The sequence below is a fragment of the Phocoena sinus genome, chromosome 5 (assembly GCF_008692025.1).
Source record: "Phocoena sinus isolate mPhoSin1 chromosome 5, mPhoSin1.pri, whole genome shotgun sequence".
Lineage (NCBI taxonomy): Eukaryota > Metazoa > Chordata > Mammalia > Artiodactyla > Phocoenidae > Phocoena > Phocoena sinus.
The window spans coordinates 114,494,291-114,510,992 of NC_045767.1; the positions used below are offsets into that span (position 1 = coordinate 114,494,291).

Sequence of the window (16,702 nt, forward strand, 5' to 3'; positions counted from 1 at the left end):
TATCCACCCCTACTGCCTGCTCCAATGATACTTAGAATCTTAACATCCAAGGTGATCCTTGCATTACTGCTTGTGTCTTAGCCTTGCCTCTTCAACTATGTTTCAGACTGCTAAGGGGGGTGGGGAGGGGCAGCGGCAGGGGATGATGTTTCCTTTATAATGTCTTTGTATCATCCACAATGTATTCCGTGGTAGATGATAAGAAAGGTATTCCATTAGTCATATATACTCTGGGAGGCAGGTTTTCAGAGGTTGTGGTATTACTTCACTTAAAAAAGATTTAAAGGGCTTCCCTGGTAGTGCAGTGGTTGAGAATCTGCCTGCCAATGCAGGGGACATGGGTTCGAGCTCTGGTCTGGGAAGATCCCACATGCCGCGGAGCAACTGGGCCCGTGAGCCGCAACTGCTGAGCCTGCGCGTCTGGAACCTGTGCTCCGCAACAAGAGAGGCCGCGACAGTGAGAGGCCCGCGCACCGCGATGAAGAGTGGCCCCCGCTTGCCGCAACTAGAGAAAGTCCTCGCACAGAAACGAAGACCCAACGCAGCCAAAAATAAATAAATAAAGATTTAACTTAAAAAAAGAAAAGATTTACAAAGTCACAACCAGCTCCTAGTGCCATAAAGAGTACGGAAGAAAGAGGTGGTCCATGGGAAGAAAACAGGCTGTTCAAAGGGAGCCTCAAAGGGTGTGAGCACCTTGCCGTTGGCCGGGACCTCAGCTTCTGGGGCCAAATCTAGGAACTAGGGTCGGTCACACAGGGAGTTAAGTAACAAACCGGTCCACAGTTTAGCAGCTCAACACAAGAGCCATTTACTTAGCTTACGAGTTTGGGGATTGGCAGTTGGGCATGGCTGACTGGTGTGCTTTTTCTGGTCTCTTCTGGGCTGACTCATCCATCTGCAGCACCTTGCCAGGTTGCCAGGGCATGGCTGGTCTAGGTGGGTCCCAGCTGGGAGGGCTTCTCTCTGTCCCCCAGGGTGTCCCATCCTTCAGTGTGTTAGCCTGGGCTCACCCACACGGCAGCTGGCTTCCAAAGGAGAGAGCAGAAGTGCTCCAGGAGGCTGGGCTCAAAGCTGGTCCAGCGGCATCACTTCCACCACCTTCCAGTGACCAAATCCAGCCACTTCAACCCAGATTCAAAGGGTGGGATAATCTGCTCCACCTCTTGATGGGAAGAGCCGTGCAGTCACATGGCAAAAGGGGTGGGTTTGCAGGCAGAAGGGATCATGAGGACCATTTTGCAGTCTCCTTGCAACGCCCAGAGTTCTTCAGACTCACTGGGTGTTCCACAAAGACAAAAACACATTAAAATACCAATGTATGAACCAGAATGTCAGTATAGTCATTTAAAATGACAAGTGTAACAATCCAGAGCAGATGTCATTTGGGGCAGATGGTCACCGACTTCCCTGAAGAGTGTTGGAAATATATGATCCAATCTTTAGGTTTTCTTTTTTTCCAGTCTCAAGTCACCTCAAGCTGTTCTTACATGCAAATCACTCCACGGCTGTTCCTACAGCTCATTCTTTGGATGTGTTAATAGCGTGAATTTAAAATGCAGCTTTCTCTCCCATCTCCTCCCGGCTAGAGGCTTGATCGGTTTTCCAGGACTGGTCCTTCCTGCTTTTGACAAGGGAGATATCCTGTCTGTTAAGTGGATTCCAGCAGATAGCCGCTCTTGCTTATTATGTGCGGCTTCTAGTAGTTTCGTTCACGGAGAAAAGCCTTATTTATTTATTTTAAAGTTCGGTGGCGCTGCTTATTGTTATTACCCTCCCTGCCCCAAAGGCTCTTTTGTTTTCCCTTTGTCGCTCTGTCTATAATCTCAGTGGCTGTCACAGGGGACCTGCGCGGCCCTGGTCTGCAGACATAGACACTGAAGTGTGACCGAGGATTAGCTCAGGTGGGGATGAAAGATATAATGAAATATAATGAGAAATATAAGATGGTTAAAACTCCGCTAAACACTAAATATAAAACTGCTTAAGGCCAATTAAGTAGTTTACCTTATGAGAGAGCAACGTTTGAAAATATTTAGCTAATGTTTTAAACTTTCTATTTGAATATAATATGCTTCACTGTTATTAATTATTATTTAATGAAATCTCGGCTTTCCTTATGATTTCCGAAGGCAATTTATTTTCTTCTCACCCAAAGTGCATCAAGTTGTCAAAAAAATCCCAGGTCCCCAGACGGATCATACATCCTTACATACACTTACAAGGGAACTTGGGTAGTTATAACAGCCCTGCTTTGTAATCTGGAGAGTTGAGCTCTGATTCTGAGTCTATCATGAATGAGCTGTGTGGTTTTAAAAAGGTCCTATCCTTCTCTGAGACTGTGTTTTCTTATTGTAAAATAAGGGAGTGGAAAACAGTAATGGTTTTCATTTTGTTTGTTGGTTTTCAAACATTAAACCCATTTTTTTCCAAACAAAATCTTAAGGGCAGACTCAATATACAAAACACGAAGAATATGTAGTTTAATGTATTTTTAAATTTAACTTTAGTTTTTAGGTTCTCATGTATTATATTTATTTATTTTAAAAGTCCAGCGATTAGAAAAAAGTTGCTAAGCGATACTCCCACACGCGTGAAATTAGTGTTATGTTAAGATGAGGTCTTACAGCAGTATAAGCATCTAGTGTATTCCTAAACTTATTTTGCTGATTGCAGCTTCAAGAAATACCATTTACACAGGGACATTGTGGCAAATGAGATAAGATTTTAAACAATTCACCTCGTAATCTCAGGGTCCCTTTAATTAAATGTATTCAGCTGCTTGAAAGAAGAGTACAATAATAAAAAGTTTTTGCTTCAAAGTTGACAACATTTAGCAATTGCCCTTATTCCTTATCATAATAAAGACCAGACAAAAGCACCCCAAACTTTCAGCAGGTACTAAAGCCATCGATAATTCTATTTTAGCTACTTGGTTATCACTCAGTTAACCGTTATTTGGAAGTTTATTTAATCTTGCTAGTTTCAGATTCTTCACCTACGAGATGGAGATAATGATAGTAACTACTTCAGAGGGTCGTTGAGAGGATCAGATAAATTAATCCAAGGAAACAGCATACTCCCTGGCCCATATTAAGTGGGCAGAACCAAATATGTGTATCTACATATTTCTGTGTGGCTGTTACCCACGATCAGAAGCTTCACCAAAGCAGATACACCTGAAACTACCCTGGCACCTAATTTAAGGCAGTGGTCCTCAACCAGAGGCGTGCTCGGGGGAGAGTAAGGCAATGTCTAGAGAAACTTTTGTTTCCACGACTGGGAAGTGCTATTGGCATCTAGTAGCTAGAGACCAGGGATGCTGCTAAGCGTCCTACCGTTTGCAGGACGGTCACCCACAGCAAATTACCCAGCCTAGAATGTCAGTGGTGCTGAGGTTGAGAAAGCCTGATTTGAGGCATACCTACAGACCTTAGTCGTACCATAATCGTACAGTTTTAACATGCACAGGCCTGAATTTTTGGAAAGATCAGTGTACAGCCAAGCACTTCCTTATTAATGACACGTTACTAGAACTCTGCCACTCCTAAGAGGCAGGGAGAACTGCATCACAAGTGATACACAAAACCGAATTAACTTGTTAACTCAAGTTAACCCATCAGTGGTTTCCAGTGAGTTGACATTTTATATATAACAGAGCTGAGGGTCCACATTTTAAAATTTTAAATTAGTTTCAATAATTTTAAAAGCTTAAATTGGAAACCGACATTTATTGGAACCCCAGAAGCTTATCCTAGGGTTGGTTCCTTGGGACACTGTTTGAAAACCACCAAATCTGCGGTCCGTTCCAGGTCCAAGGGTCCTTGGCTCTGCTTTAGGGGGAGCTAGTAAGTAAAATTCTCAATGGCCTAGCTTTTTCATGTACCAGTTCAGCAGACTCTGAGCTGAAAGAGAGCTCGGTCTCATTAAACTCAAGGAAAGTGTCGTTTCCCTTCCCCAGAGGAAACAGACAAAGCAGAACAGTAACAGTCACGTCGCAGTCCCTTCTTTCTCTTCCACCCTCTTAGATCTTCATAAAATTCTTCCCTACCAGAAAACATGCCTTTCCTTCAGGTTACACGCCACCCTTCCTCATTTCTCGTTCACGATACTTAGTTCACACCGTATCACTTCTGCCCAGAGCCCACAGTGCAACTGCTTGAGTTAGTTTCCTTCTTAAAGGTGCTTGGACTATCTTGGAGAGAAAGGAGAACGCTTGGGTGCATTTTCAGCCAGAAGCCCTGAAGTCCAGTGTCTCTGATTTGGAGAAGTCAGTCTGTTAACCTCTTGGGACCTTAGTTCCTTCACCTGCAAGATGAAGGTGGTAACAATGCCTGTCTCCTGTGGTTGATGGAAGGATCAATTCCTGTATAACTATTCAAATGCTAGTTGTGTGCGTTATTGAAACAAATAATGGTCTTTAAGGAAGTTATACAGCATTGTCCTGGGGGTGGGGATGAGAGGGGCTTAGACAGAATCTCGAAGTGTACTGAGGACACCTCGCTGGAAAGACAGTTCCTTTTACAACTCATTAATGCTGGCCTATTAGAATTAGAAACTTGGAATCATTTTTATCCCAGTGGCTTTCCCGTTCCTTTCCCATATTAGCCTTTGTCTTGAATCCTTTCTAAATCCTGATTTAGAAAAAGCTGATTTGTTTCCTTTCACTGGCAGCCCAACTCCATCGAGCACATGAACTTACAGATGTACATCATTTTTAATCATAATTTTCTCAGGTTGCAAAATGTTTGAACAGTGAGAGAAGGGACCTCTTGGTTAGTGGGACTTCCTCACTGAGTTAAGTGGAGTGTCTGGAAGCTTGACAATACATAAACGGAAGTCAAGGTACTTGCTGTGAGAAGTCCTTTACAAACTGAATTCCATATGTGCACAGATCTTGTTAGTGGTAAGAATGAAGTAAAGACCAGGCAGTGAGTCATAAATTACTGCTTTTCTCTTAGCAATTTCCCCAAAGAGAAAACAACTTTAGTTTCACCTTTCCCTGTAGAAAAACAATTTTTTAAATTAAGATAATTTAAAAAATGATGGCAATTATGCAGTCATATTAATTTTAAAATATAGGGTTTTATGCACTATTCTTAGTGTAAATATTTCTGGTAATTGAAAAAAAGCAGGGTAGCCTTCTTATTGCTACTTTTACATCATCTATTTAGATCCAAATGTTTGGAAACTAAAACTTGGACAAATGAGTGTTTCCCAGATATTTTTTGATATGTCATTAGCCATATTTACATTTCCCCAGCACCTTACTAGTTTTATGCCATTCTTGACGTTGTCAGAATGAAAACCAGGTATGAAGTACCTTGCAAATTTATAAAACAGCAACATACAGCTTGCCTATTATTTTTTAAAAGTGTCTTATTACAGTTCTGTTAAATCTGGGTTGTACTAATAATGCCAAATATCTTTTTTTTTTTTCTTAAGTCTTATGTAGCACATATTCTGACTAATGCTCCCAGAAGCTACTTATATCTTCAGAGAGCATTGGCTTCATGGTTGCCCTCTCCAGCAGTTAGGATTTGCTTCTAGGGCCTCAGTAGTTTCTTATCTCTTTCCTAGGCTCATCTTAGAATTTTTTAAAGTTTCAAAAATAAAAGATGCAAGCCTGAAGCATTTTTAAAAATATATAACCATTCACTTTATATTGTTCCTACCCAAAGAATCAAAATTAAGGACCTAATAGACAGCGCACCATTTTTTTATTATTATTATTTAAAAATTTTTTCTTTATTTTTTTGGCTGCGTTGGGTCTTAGTTGCAGCATGCGGGATCTTTCGTTGCGACGCACAGGCGTCTCTCTAGTTTTCTCTAGCGGGTTTTCTCTCTCTAGTTATGGCGCACGAGTTCCAGAGAGCATGGGCTCTGTAGTTTGTGGCATGCAGGCTCTCTAGTTGAGGCACACGAGCTCAGTAGTTGTGGTACGTGAGCGTAGTTGCCCTGCAGCACGTGGGATCTTGGTTCCTCGACCAGGGATGGAACCTGTGTCCCTGCATTGGAAGGCAGATTCTTTACCACTGGACCGCCACGGAAGTCCCCGACAGCACACCGTTTAATTACTCTATCGTGAATAACTTAGGATGCTCTTGGAGAGGGTTTTATGAAGGATTCTGGAAGCAAGGCTTAGGGTGAGAGAAGCTTTAGGAGGTGGACAGCAACGACTCCCTCCCTCTGGAAGTGGTTGAAAGGGGAGAAATGTGCTAGGTAAACAGAATCCTCTTGGGAGCTACCTTCTGTAGAGGTCCAAAATACATGCTTGAAGATTGCTCTAGAGACTGTCCTTGCTCCCTTGGGCTCAGATGCCAATGGCACTGTCCCCAGAGGGCTAGATTTTCAGCGCTTTCCTTGAGATTTTTCTGGGTTCCTCCTTTAGTAATGCCAGAGTCCAAGTCATCATTCAGAGACACCTCAGTAAGCGCTGTGGTGTAGTAGCAGAGCTTTTAACTTTATCTGGAAGGTCTTCTCCCCAATCTCATGATCAGACTTGAGGAAAGCACTTCCGATTGCCTTTGGTGGAACATTTTGGGATTCGTAGCTTTTGTTTACCACAGGTAATAATGGAGTGCCAACAGATGTCACTGATTTGTGACCAACCTATTTTATTTATTCAACAAATATATGTTGAGCTCCTGCTACGTGCCAGGCCCAGTTCTAGGCACTCAAGATACATCAGCGTTAAAACAGAGATTATTGCCTTCATGAAGCCTACCTTTGAGTTGAAGGAATAGACCATAAATTGTTAACATAATAAATAAGAAAATTATGTAGTATGGATTAGTCTTTGGGGCTGCCATAGCGAAATACCACAGACTGGGTGGCTTAAACAATAGAAATGTATTTCTCACCGTTCTGGAGGCTGGAGGTCCAAGATGAAGGTGCTGACAGGTTTGGTTTCTCCTGAGGCCTCTCCTTGGCTTGAAGATGGCTTCCTTCTTGCTCTGGCCCCACATGGTCTTTCCTCTGTGTTTGCACATCCTCTGTGTCTCTCTTATTCTCAGGACACCAGTCATATTGGATTAGGGCCACACCCTAATGGCCTCGTTTAACCGAATTTTCTCCCTATCTCCAAATACAGTCCCAGTGAGGGTTAGGGCTTCAACATTTGTGTTTGGGGAGGTGGGGCAGACACAATTCAATCCATAACAAGATGTTGTCTGGTGATAAGTATTTTGGATAAAAAGGAAAATTACAGACTTCCCTGGTGGTCCAGTGGTTAAGACTTTGCCTTCCAATGCAGGGGACATAGGTTCAATCCCTGGTCGGGGACCTGAGATCCCACGTGTTGCAGGGCAACTAAGACACGCGCCACAACTACTGAGGCCACGTGCTCCGGAGCCACATGGCACACCTAGAGAGCCTACGCTCGGCATCGAAAGACCCCGCATGCCGCAACAAAGACCCGACGCAGCCAAATAAATAAATGAATAAATATTAAAAAAAAAAAAAAAAGGAAAATTAGAGTAGGGTAAGAGAGTTTGGGGGACTGCGGGTACTATGGGGTGGGCGTTGCAGTTTTGATCAGGATGGTCGCGGTCTTCATTGAGAAGGTGGTATTTTAGCAAAGACTTGAAGGTCAAGTTCCATTCAGGTGTTGTTATAACACAGGGACCAGAGATGGAGGAGTGGTGTAGTGGAGCTAGGCAGGGGACACCGGGTGGGCGGCCTGTGCATGTGGGTTCTAGTCTCAGCTCTTCATCTTTTTGATAGTAAAACTTCCAAGTGTCACTTTAGCCCTCTGGGGTCCAGTTCCCAAATATGCTGGTCTGTGTGGACTTGTGACTCCAGCAGGGATATTCTTAGAAGGGCGTAAGGTATAAAGAAAGGACTTTGTGTCTATGTATTGGCTGGAGGTAGATGGTGGGCAGGGGGTTGATAGGCGTACCCTTTGGGGCTTTATTTTCATCCTTTTTGTCGTTGTTGTTGTTAAGCAAGAGTGGGCTTAAGGCTCATTCTTTTTTTAAAAAATAAATTTATTTATTTATTTTTATTTGTTTATTTTTGGCTGCATCGGGTCTCCGTTGCCGTGCATGGGCTTTTCTCTAGTTGCAGTGAGCGGGGGCTACCCTTCATTGCGGTACGCGGGCTTCTGGTTGTGGTGGCTTCTCTTGTTGCGGAGCACGGGCTCTAGGCGTGGGAGCTTCAGTAGATGCAACGTGAGGGCTCAGTAGCTGTGGCTCATGGGCTCTAGGGCGCAGGCTCAGTAGTTGTGGCGCGCGGGCTTAGTTGCTCCGTGGCATGTGGGATCTTCCCGGACCAGGGCTCGAACCCTTGTCCCCTGCGTTGGCAGGCGGATTCTTAACCACTGCGCCACCAGGGAAGCCCAAGGCTCATTCTAAGAAGCTTTTCTAAGAACTCCGTATTAGGATGAGATCTTGTTTCTTAAAATACCAGCACACCTAAATTAACCAAGTTAAAGGTCCTACTATGTGGCCCTTTAAAGGGGCAAGATGGCTGTGAAAGTGACAAGTGGGAAAAGCGGCTGCTAGTCTTCCTTCTTGGTTTTTCCCAAGAAAGACCAGGAAGTAGTATGTAGCTCAGTGAGTGAAGGCCTGGTAAGGTGTAGCCAAGCCACAGAAAGAATCTATCCCATAATAGGCCAGTTAGCTCTGCTCTGACCACAGTACTCCACACCAGCCAACCATGCTAGAAATGGAAAAAGGACATTAGTGGAAAAACTGGTGAAATCTGAATAAAATCTGGATCTTAGATCATAGTAATGTGAATTTCTTCGTTCCGACAAATGCTCCGTGGTGTTACATAAGGTGTTAACTTTAGGGACCACTGAGTAAAAGATGTGTGGGAACTCTCTGACCCCTCTTTGCAACCTCTCTGCAAATCTAAAATTATTCCAAAATAAAATTTTTTTCTCTTAAAAATGTCCATTGTGGACTCGGAGATAACTTGGGCTACAGATAGTGACCAGAAAGACAATGCCAAGTGCATGCCCCACTGTTTGTGGGACAGTGGCATCAGCTTATCATAAGGCAAAAGTGTTATATCTCCATTCTGAGCTTTTCTCTTTGGCAAATTCTCCATCCTCACCTGACCACCGCATCCTAGGTTTTTGCTTTGGTTTTTGCCTCTGACTCATGTTTATATTCAATATTTTATGGCAGAATAACTGTCTGAAAGCATTATTCTATAATAGGATTAGGTAGGGAGAGTGCTAATAGGTCAGAGAGGCAGCAGCATATACAGGAAAGAAGACACTGGAAACCAAAGAGAAAATGCCCAAACACTTTGTAGAGGCAGCACTTCCTAAAATATGATAGGTTCCGAAGATTCAGAAGCCCGCACTCTTCTAAGTCCCACGCTCGTGGAGTGACTTGTATTTTTGTGCTCAGGGCTCAGCCTATTTTGATTGGGTTGTGGTCCCTCCTGTGTTAGCAAGATATGATCATGCATTACATACTTCATTAAGTTGGGAACAGCTAAGAGTGGGACTGGCCTTTCATACAGGTATATGTGTGTAATCCTTTTCTTCTTTTGACAGCTGCAAATCAGAAGGAGCCCATGAATCTTAATTTTAAAGTGAAAGAGGAGCCTAAGGAAGAGGAGGCTCTAAGTGCCACGTTGCCTCGGTCCAACTATGTGTTCAGCCCCGAGTCTGAAGTGCCAGCCCCAAGCATCTCTGAGGACACACTTAAGCCCCAGGAAGCAAAGGGCAACGTACTAAGGCGGGATATGTCAGTCAAAGCAGCATCTGAACTTCTCATGAAACTATCAGGTACTTGATTTCTTCTAAAATATTCACATTCTGATACCATCACTTGCAAGCCACCTGGGCTGCTTCCTGCATGGGTTATAATTAGCCCAATGACAGCAATATCACATTATTGCAGTGAATTCAGGAATGATTGGATTACTTGGCTAAAATTCCTGTGTTGTGTGTGAGTTTGTTTGCGGATGTTAGCCGTGTACCTGTCTTATTAAATACACTCCCCCTTTCCTGATTATGCCTGCAAATTGTTGGAAAGCAGTGCTGTTTTCTAAGATGCTGTAGGTCATAATTTTAAATGGGTTCTAATGACATTCAAAGCACTTCTGTTAATTGATCAAAATAGCTATTCTTTCCTAATAGAGGACCTTGCACTGTTTGGTGTTTTTGTACTATGTTCTTTAAGAACCATTAAAAATATTTTTCTGAACTTAATAAACCATTAAGATGGCACTTGAAGTGATTACCAATAGAGTAGCAATAAGATTTTAGAAATAGAAAATCTCATAATGGAATGTTACAGTAATTAATCTAAGTTCTTAAGGCAAACAAATAATTTTTATTAGTATCTAAATGTCATTTCAGCCTATCAAATGTTGGCAAAATGGGTTATAATTTGAAATTCATGTATTTTGGATTTTTTCCCACCCAGTCTCCTATCTGCCCCATGCCCTTCAGAACAGATAGAAATTTAGTGTGTTTTAAAATTCAAAGGTATGACTTTAAGAACATGGAAAGAAAAAAAAAAAAAAAGAACATGGAAAGAAAAGTTATGTAAATAATAGTACTTACCAAGTCATATCCCATCCTTAGTTCGCTGCTGCTTAAAAATAATTTTTAGAGACTCTACTCAAAATACTAATATGAATCAAAAGCTGTTTTCAGTTCTGTAACTTGGTGTGCTTGGAGGATGAAAGCGAGATATGTATTAGGGAGACCCCTTCCCAGTGTAATTTCAGCAGGAATTCTGTGTTTCTGGTTGACCAGTAGGTTGGAAAGTAAGAAATTAATAATTATTTACTTAGGGTTGTTGTATTAGAACAGTTGAAATTCCTGTATTTGCCATTTGGTGGGGTGAAGAATTCTTTCCTTTGATGTTAATTTAAAACACACTGGAACCTCTGGGGGGACATGATTTGTTACAGATAAAGCATAATACGGTTGTCACCTTGTCGCCCCATTTTTCTAAACTTCGCAGTGATAACGCAGCTTCTCCTATGTAAATGGGAGTTCTAGCAAGATGGTGCTAATTGCTAAAAGCTGCAAGTTTAAAAAAATGATGTTCGAGCCCACATACTTTGAACCCTCCCTCCTGTGTCAAAAGGTCTTGGTGACGTACAGTAATCTGTCTGTTGGTTTTCCAGTCAATTCAGAGAGGTTACACAGCTCTCTAATGCTTCTCCCATAACATAGACTTTCACGCTCTTCCAACAGTGACTCCTATCCCCTCCTGGTGGTAAGGTTCCAGTGTGCAGTATTTCTATTTCGGAGTTTACTGTGCAGCCAGTATTGTGAGCAGAGGAAGCTAGGGTGGCACCAAAAGATAATATGCAATAATGAGATTTCAGGAAAGATGTTCTCGAAGGAAAACATTTTATCTTGGTCCTTTTGGATGATGCAGTTTGAGACAATGAAGTATGAAATCATTTCCTAGGTAATAAGAGATTCCCAAAATAGAATATAGCCAGGCAGCCATGCACATTTAATGATATTTGTGGTCAGCAATGGCTCTTCTTAATGCTTATGTTGGGTGTTAGTGAGTACACGTGCTGTGGGGTTCGACAGTAGTTGAATCTGGAATTCCCTGGTCGTCCGGTGGTTAGGACAGCACGCTTTCACTGCCGAGGGCACGGGTTCCATCCCTGGTCAGGGAACTAAGAACCTGCAAGGTGTGTGGCGTGACCAAAAATCAGAAACACAAAAACAAAACAAGAAAGGCAATAGTTGAATGGATGACATGGTCGTGTTTCCAAAGGGCATCTGCCCTGCTTCATGCTGTGGAAATGACAACTTGTTTGAAGACCTAGAAAATTATTGTTTTGCCCTGAAAAAATTTTCCAGTATTCCGTATGCTTTGACTTAGGTCAAAGAAATAGGCATCACAGACCCTACCTTCTAGATGCTTGTGGTCTAGTCAGAAGTCATCCAGGGCAATGGAATTCAGTCAATCAGTGCTTTGCCCTTGGAACTTCACACTTTGACAGTCTAGCAGACTGTGGTCACTAAACTGCGAAGAAGTTTCCAAGTCAGCCCTAAAAATAGGAATGTGACTTAAAAAAAAACAAATGTCTTTTCATTCTGAAGCCGCAAGGTAAAAGGGGACTCACCCTTTATTAGGTTTAAAGTGGATATTAGGGTTTCTAATCACGGGTGGATCGGTGCTCTTGGAAGAAGGAAGATGTTAGGAAAAAACCACCTATGCTGTCTTTCCTCAAGTTATAATTTTAACAATTTCCATGTTTACGCCCTGAAAGCCATCTGAGGAAAGGACCTGTCAGTGTCTTCAAGCCCCCCTTTCCGTGCTATTTCCTGTCTCTGTATAGACAAGAGTAGTTATGCATTTCTCGAAGCATCTGTGCAGGTAGTCAGGGCTGCTCCCCGTCTAACACCCCAAAGCCCTGATGCAGGTATTCCTGTGGGTGGGAGTCCCTGCCTTGCTAATTTTCATTTATGGTCTTCTGTCCTGCTGGGGAGAATCCATATGGTTAGGAAGAGCTAGGTAAGAAAAGTGCGTCCCATGCATTATCATACATTTTTCTTCCTTCTTTCAGTTTTGACCCAAAGAATAACTACCATTTGGAATAAGAGGACTTTTCATCTCTCTTACTTATTTCCTTGAGATTCAATGCTACGACCTGTCGTAGTTTAGGCCCTTTCAGTCTTTTCCTTGAATTAACAAGAGGAAACTAGTCAACAACTTGGCTGCCTCATTTCCGGTTTTAAATTAATTTATGTTAACTCCTTCACGATGGATGTTGGGCACATGGCCGGGTCAAATATCAGGTGAAACTTTCCTAGGTGGAGAAACCTCTGTAGGCATATTGTTTTCCAAACTAACATTTATGTTTTATGGGGAAAACACAGATGCGTTAACAACCAGGTGAAATTTTTCATTAACTGTGTGTTTAGGAAAACCTGAGGTTTCTTCCTTCCTATTTCCAGTTGTCAGTTGGGCAGTCAAGTGCCTGACAGCTGGGCCAAGTAAATTGATTACCATAAAGAAAGCAACCCACTCTAAGGAAACCACTGGGTGTCTGGGACTACCTGTTGTTACTTGACATGAGAAAGCCAAGATAATCAGACTTTTCTGCTAAGTGTATATTTGCCAAAGATAATTCCCAGAAGGCTTGATTTAAGGAGGCCAAGATCCTGAAGTCCAATAGAGAGGCTAGGTAACATCAGATAGACTAAGAGAATCAAGTCAGTCTTAATCTCTGGTTTTGCAACGTCTAGTGACTTTGAAAACTTATAGAACAAATGTGTTATCACAGATGTGACATAATGCTCGAAGTGACCCAAAGTTTTATCTGCTCTGTCTCTGTTGTGCTTTAAAAGAAGTATCTATGTTGTAAATCAACTATACCTCAATAAAGAAAAAAAGAGAAGTAGCTACGCTCAAAGAAACAAAGAAATGCCCTCTTCTACCTCGGTCATGCATATATAAAATGTACCACATGTATGGTTGAACCAAGAAGTAGTAGATAAGAATGCCATTTAAAAAGATGAATCCCACAAAAAATAAGTAGCTGGAAAGCTGGAGCTATTCAGAAACACTAATGAAAAATTAAACATTTAAATTGGTCTAACACGGTAAATAAAACCTCACATTAGACCTTGATTCAAAACACATCTATGGGTTTTCCTTTTTCTGTGCTCACAGAGGGAAACTGCATTGATTTATATTCATTTCTGATTTATATTCATTTATCCCCACCTAGTCTTGGAGAGAAATATAAATTATAATTGCCTCTTGTAGAGGAATCCAGGCAGGTCCTGGATTTGAAATACATAGTGATGTAGGGTTCAGGGAATCACCTACGTAAGAAAGGGCTTTAGTGCAGAGATATTTAGAAGCAGGTAACTTGGCTAGGATGAAGTTTTAAGGTGAATTCAATCTCCGAGGTGAACTGAAGCAGAGAGGAAAGGTACCCAGAGAATGACTTTGTTAACAGTTTTAATTAGGGCCCTTTTGGTTGTAAGTAACACATCCTCTTCAGCTAGTTTAGGCAGGAAAGAGGAATTTAATAGAAGGTGCAGGTTTGGGGTTGACTTTTGGAATGAATGCAAAGGTAGGGATGCAGCAGGGTGTCAGGCCTCCACTGAAGCCAGGGACTGGAAGACCGAATGGAGCCCAGGAGGTCCCTGCTCACCCCTGCTTCTCTGCACGTACGGATGGACGTTTTCTGATATCCAGCCCACATGGTGGAACATGACAGTTGCCGTCAGCTTCTGAGTATACCCCCCGTTCAAAAGAGTAGCTAAACAGAAATGTCTTTTTTTTTTTTTAGGATTTTTTTGATGTGGACCATTTCTAAAGTCGTTATTGAATTTGATACAATACTGCTTCTGTTTTATGTTTTGCTTTTTTGGCCGCGAGGCGTGTGGGATCTTAGCTCCCTGAGCAGGGAATCAAACCTGCACTGGAAGGCGAAATCTTAACCACTGGACCGCCAAGGAAGTCCCTAAACAGAAATTTCTTAGTCCCAATCCCAAATTCCAGCTGATTGCCTCAGCTCCAATTGGGGCCCACGAGTGGAAACTTCCGCTGTATCTACGAATAAGGGCATGTTGAGCAGACATGGCTGCTGTCATATAGGATTGCTGGGAGGAGAAGAATCCCCAGAAATGCACCGTGGATGCGCAAGAGTGAGGGTAGTGTGAGACCAGGAAGATAGGCAATATGTCTGAACCCCAAAAGTTCGAGGAGCAGATTATGGTCATTGCTGTTATTTAAATATTGAATGTAAATGTGTTTAGGCCTTTGGGTGATGCTTGCCTTTCCTTTCTGGTGGAGAAGACTGCCCGGCCGGGACTCAGCCTACCCAGCCGCAACTCAGTATGTGCTGAGGCCCTGCTTCTAAGTGTGGTCCCCAGACCAGCAGAATCAGCATGAGTTGGAGAAGGTAGGGAAGTGATAGAGATGCAAATTCTTGAGCTTTACTGTGGACCCAGCTGAAACTCTCGAGTTCTTTATAACCCTACAAGTGATTCTGAAAGCTGTTTTGAGAAGCAGTGCTGAGGAAATAGTTAATCAGAGAAATAAGTTTGGTCCATCCAAAAAAGAGTGCCTTGGGTTGAAACTGACACAGAAGAAAGCTCTCTTAAACACACATTTTGCCTTTTAAAAAGAATCATCTGGCTTCAGTGGAGATTCTTTTTCATTTATTAGGAAATAATGGTATCTGGGAACCTTTTTTAGAAGGGCACGTGTACCTAATAAATCAAGATAGCGATGGTTGTTAGCCTCAGATACTGCTGCCTTTTTCCCATGTGCTTTGCTGTTAAATTTCAGGATTATTCCTGGGCAACGTGTGCATTCCTTTAGGAGGGACAAGCTCCCCGCCCTCAGCCCCAACAAATCCAAGGTCACGTCGGAGACTCTGCTATTCTAAAGAATTCCTTGAGATAAAGTAGGGATTTTAGCTAAATAAGTTCTCAGGGCACAAACTATTCACTGTTCTATTTGGTATTTCTCCCTTGGAAAATCATAGTCTATCAAACTTTATAAGCTATGACTTCAGTAATTATCTGCAAGGATGGAAAATAGGTGTCTTCAGTTTATATTAATGTCATCTCTCGTTTCCCTCCTTCAGACTTACGGGTTATTTAGTTGGATGGTGGAAGGAACATGGGAGGCCTAGTTCTACCTAGTTCCTGTGATTCTCCTTGCTTACAGTGGAAAGTAGAGCACACTCCTGAGGTGGACAGGTGGACATGTTAGCCAACTACAAAAGAGTTAAAGAGTAATTTAGAAGCATCAGTTAAAAAAGTATTTTATTTATTTTATTAATATTGTCTATTTATCCCATTGTCAAATAGGTGGTGCTGAGGAATTTGAAAGCATGAAAATGTCAAAATGGCCTAGTCTAATCAGTCTGCAATTGAAAAATGCTTTTTTTCACTTCAGCTTTTTTTGAGCACCTGGAGAAACCTACTGAACCCAGTACTCTAATTTTCTAATGAGATATATATACATATAAAATCAGATTGTTATGTCTCAGAGGGGACTTCTAGACTGCTTTTTTAAATACCATCCCACTTTCTCAACATCCTTATTGAGATATAATTCACATTCCATAAAATTTACCTATTTAAAGTGTGCAGGTCAGTGGTTTGTAGTATATTGACAGCCTTGTGCAACCATCACCACATCTAATTACAGAACATTTTCATCCCCGCCAAAAACAAACTTTATACCCATTAGCACTCACTCTTTACCTCCCATCTCCACCAAATCCTCTCCCAGCTCCTAATCTACTGCCTCTCAATAGATTTTCGTATTGTGGACATTCCATATGAATGTAATTACCCAAGAAGTCTCTTCTTCCACTTAGCATAATGTTTTCAAAGCTCTTCTATGTTGTAACATGCATCAGTACTGTATTCCTTTTTAAGGCTGAATAATGTTCCATCGGATATTATTGGAATGGACATACCAATAATGCAATACTGATTTTATACATGGTATAAAATGAACATACCACATTTTGTTTATCCATTCATCCATTGTTGAACATTCGGGTTGTTGCCCAACTTTTGCTGATAAGGACATTTGAAGTTTTTGTGTAGACATATGTTTTGTTTCTCTTGGGTATATACCTCAAAGTGGAATTCCTGGGTCAAATGGTAACTCTGCGTTTAACATTTTGAGGAACTGCCAAGCTGTTTTGCAAAGCAGCTGCACCATTTTATATCCCCACAGCAATGGATGGGAGTTTGAATTCTTCCACATCCTTGCCAAAAGTT

The 16,702-nt window shown here is 41.9% G+C and overlaps 1 protein-coding gene across 4 annotated transcripts in view; it reads left to right on the top strand.

Annotated features, from left to right (window-relative positions):
• ZNF827 (zinc finger protein 827) overlaps window positions 1-16,702 on the top strand; it is a 176,825-nt gene that overhangs the window by 61,349 nt on the left and 98,774 nt on the right. For all 4 annotated transcript variants that reach the window (XM_032633168.1, XM_032633169.1, XM_032633167.1 and 1 more), the window contains one exon: window positions 9,512-9,745. In XM_032633168.1, coding sequence (XP_032489059.1) covers window positions 9,512-9,745 — 234 coding nt within the window. The remainder of the gene's footprint in view (window positions 1-9,511; window positions 9,746-16,702) is intronic.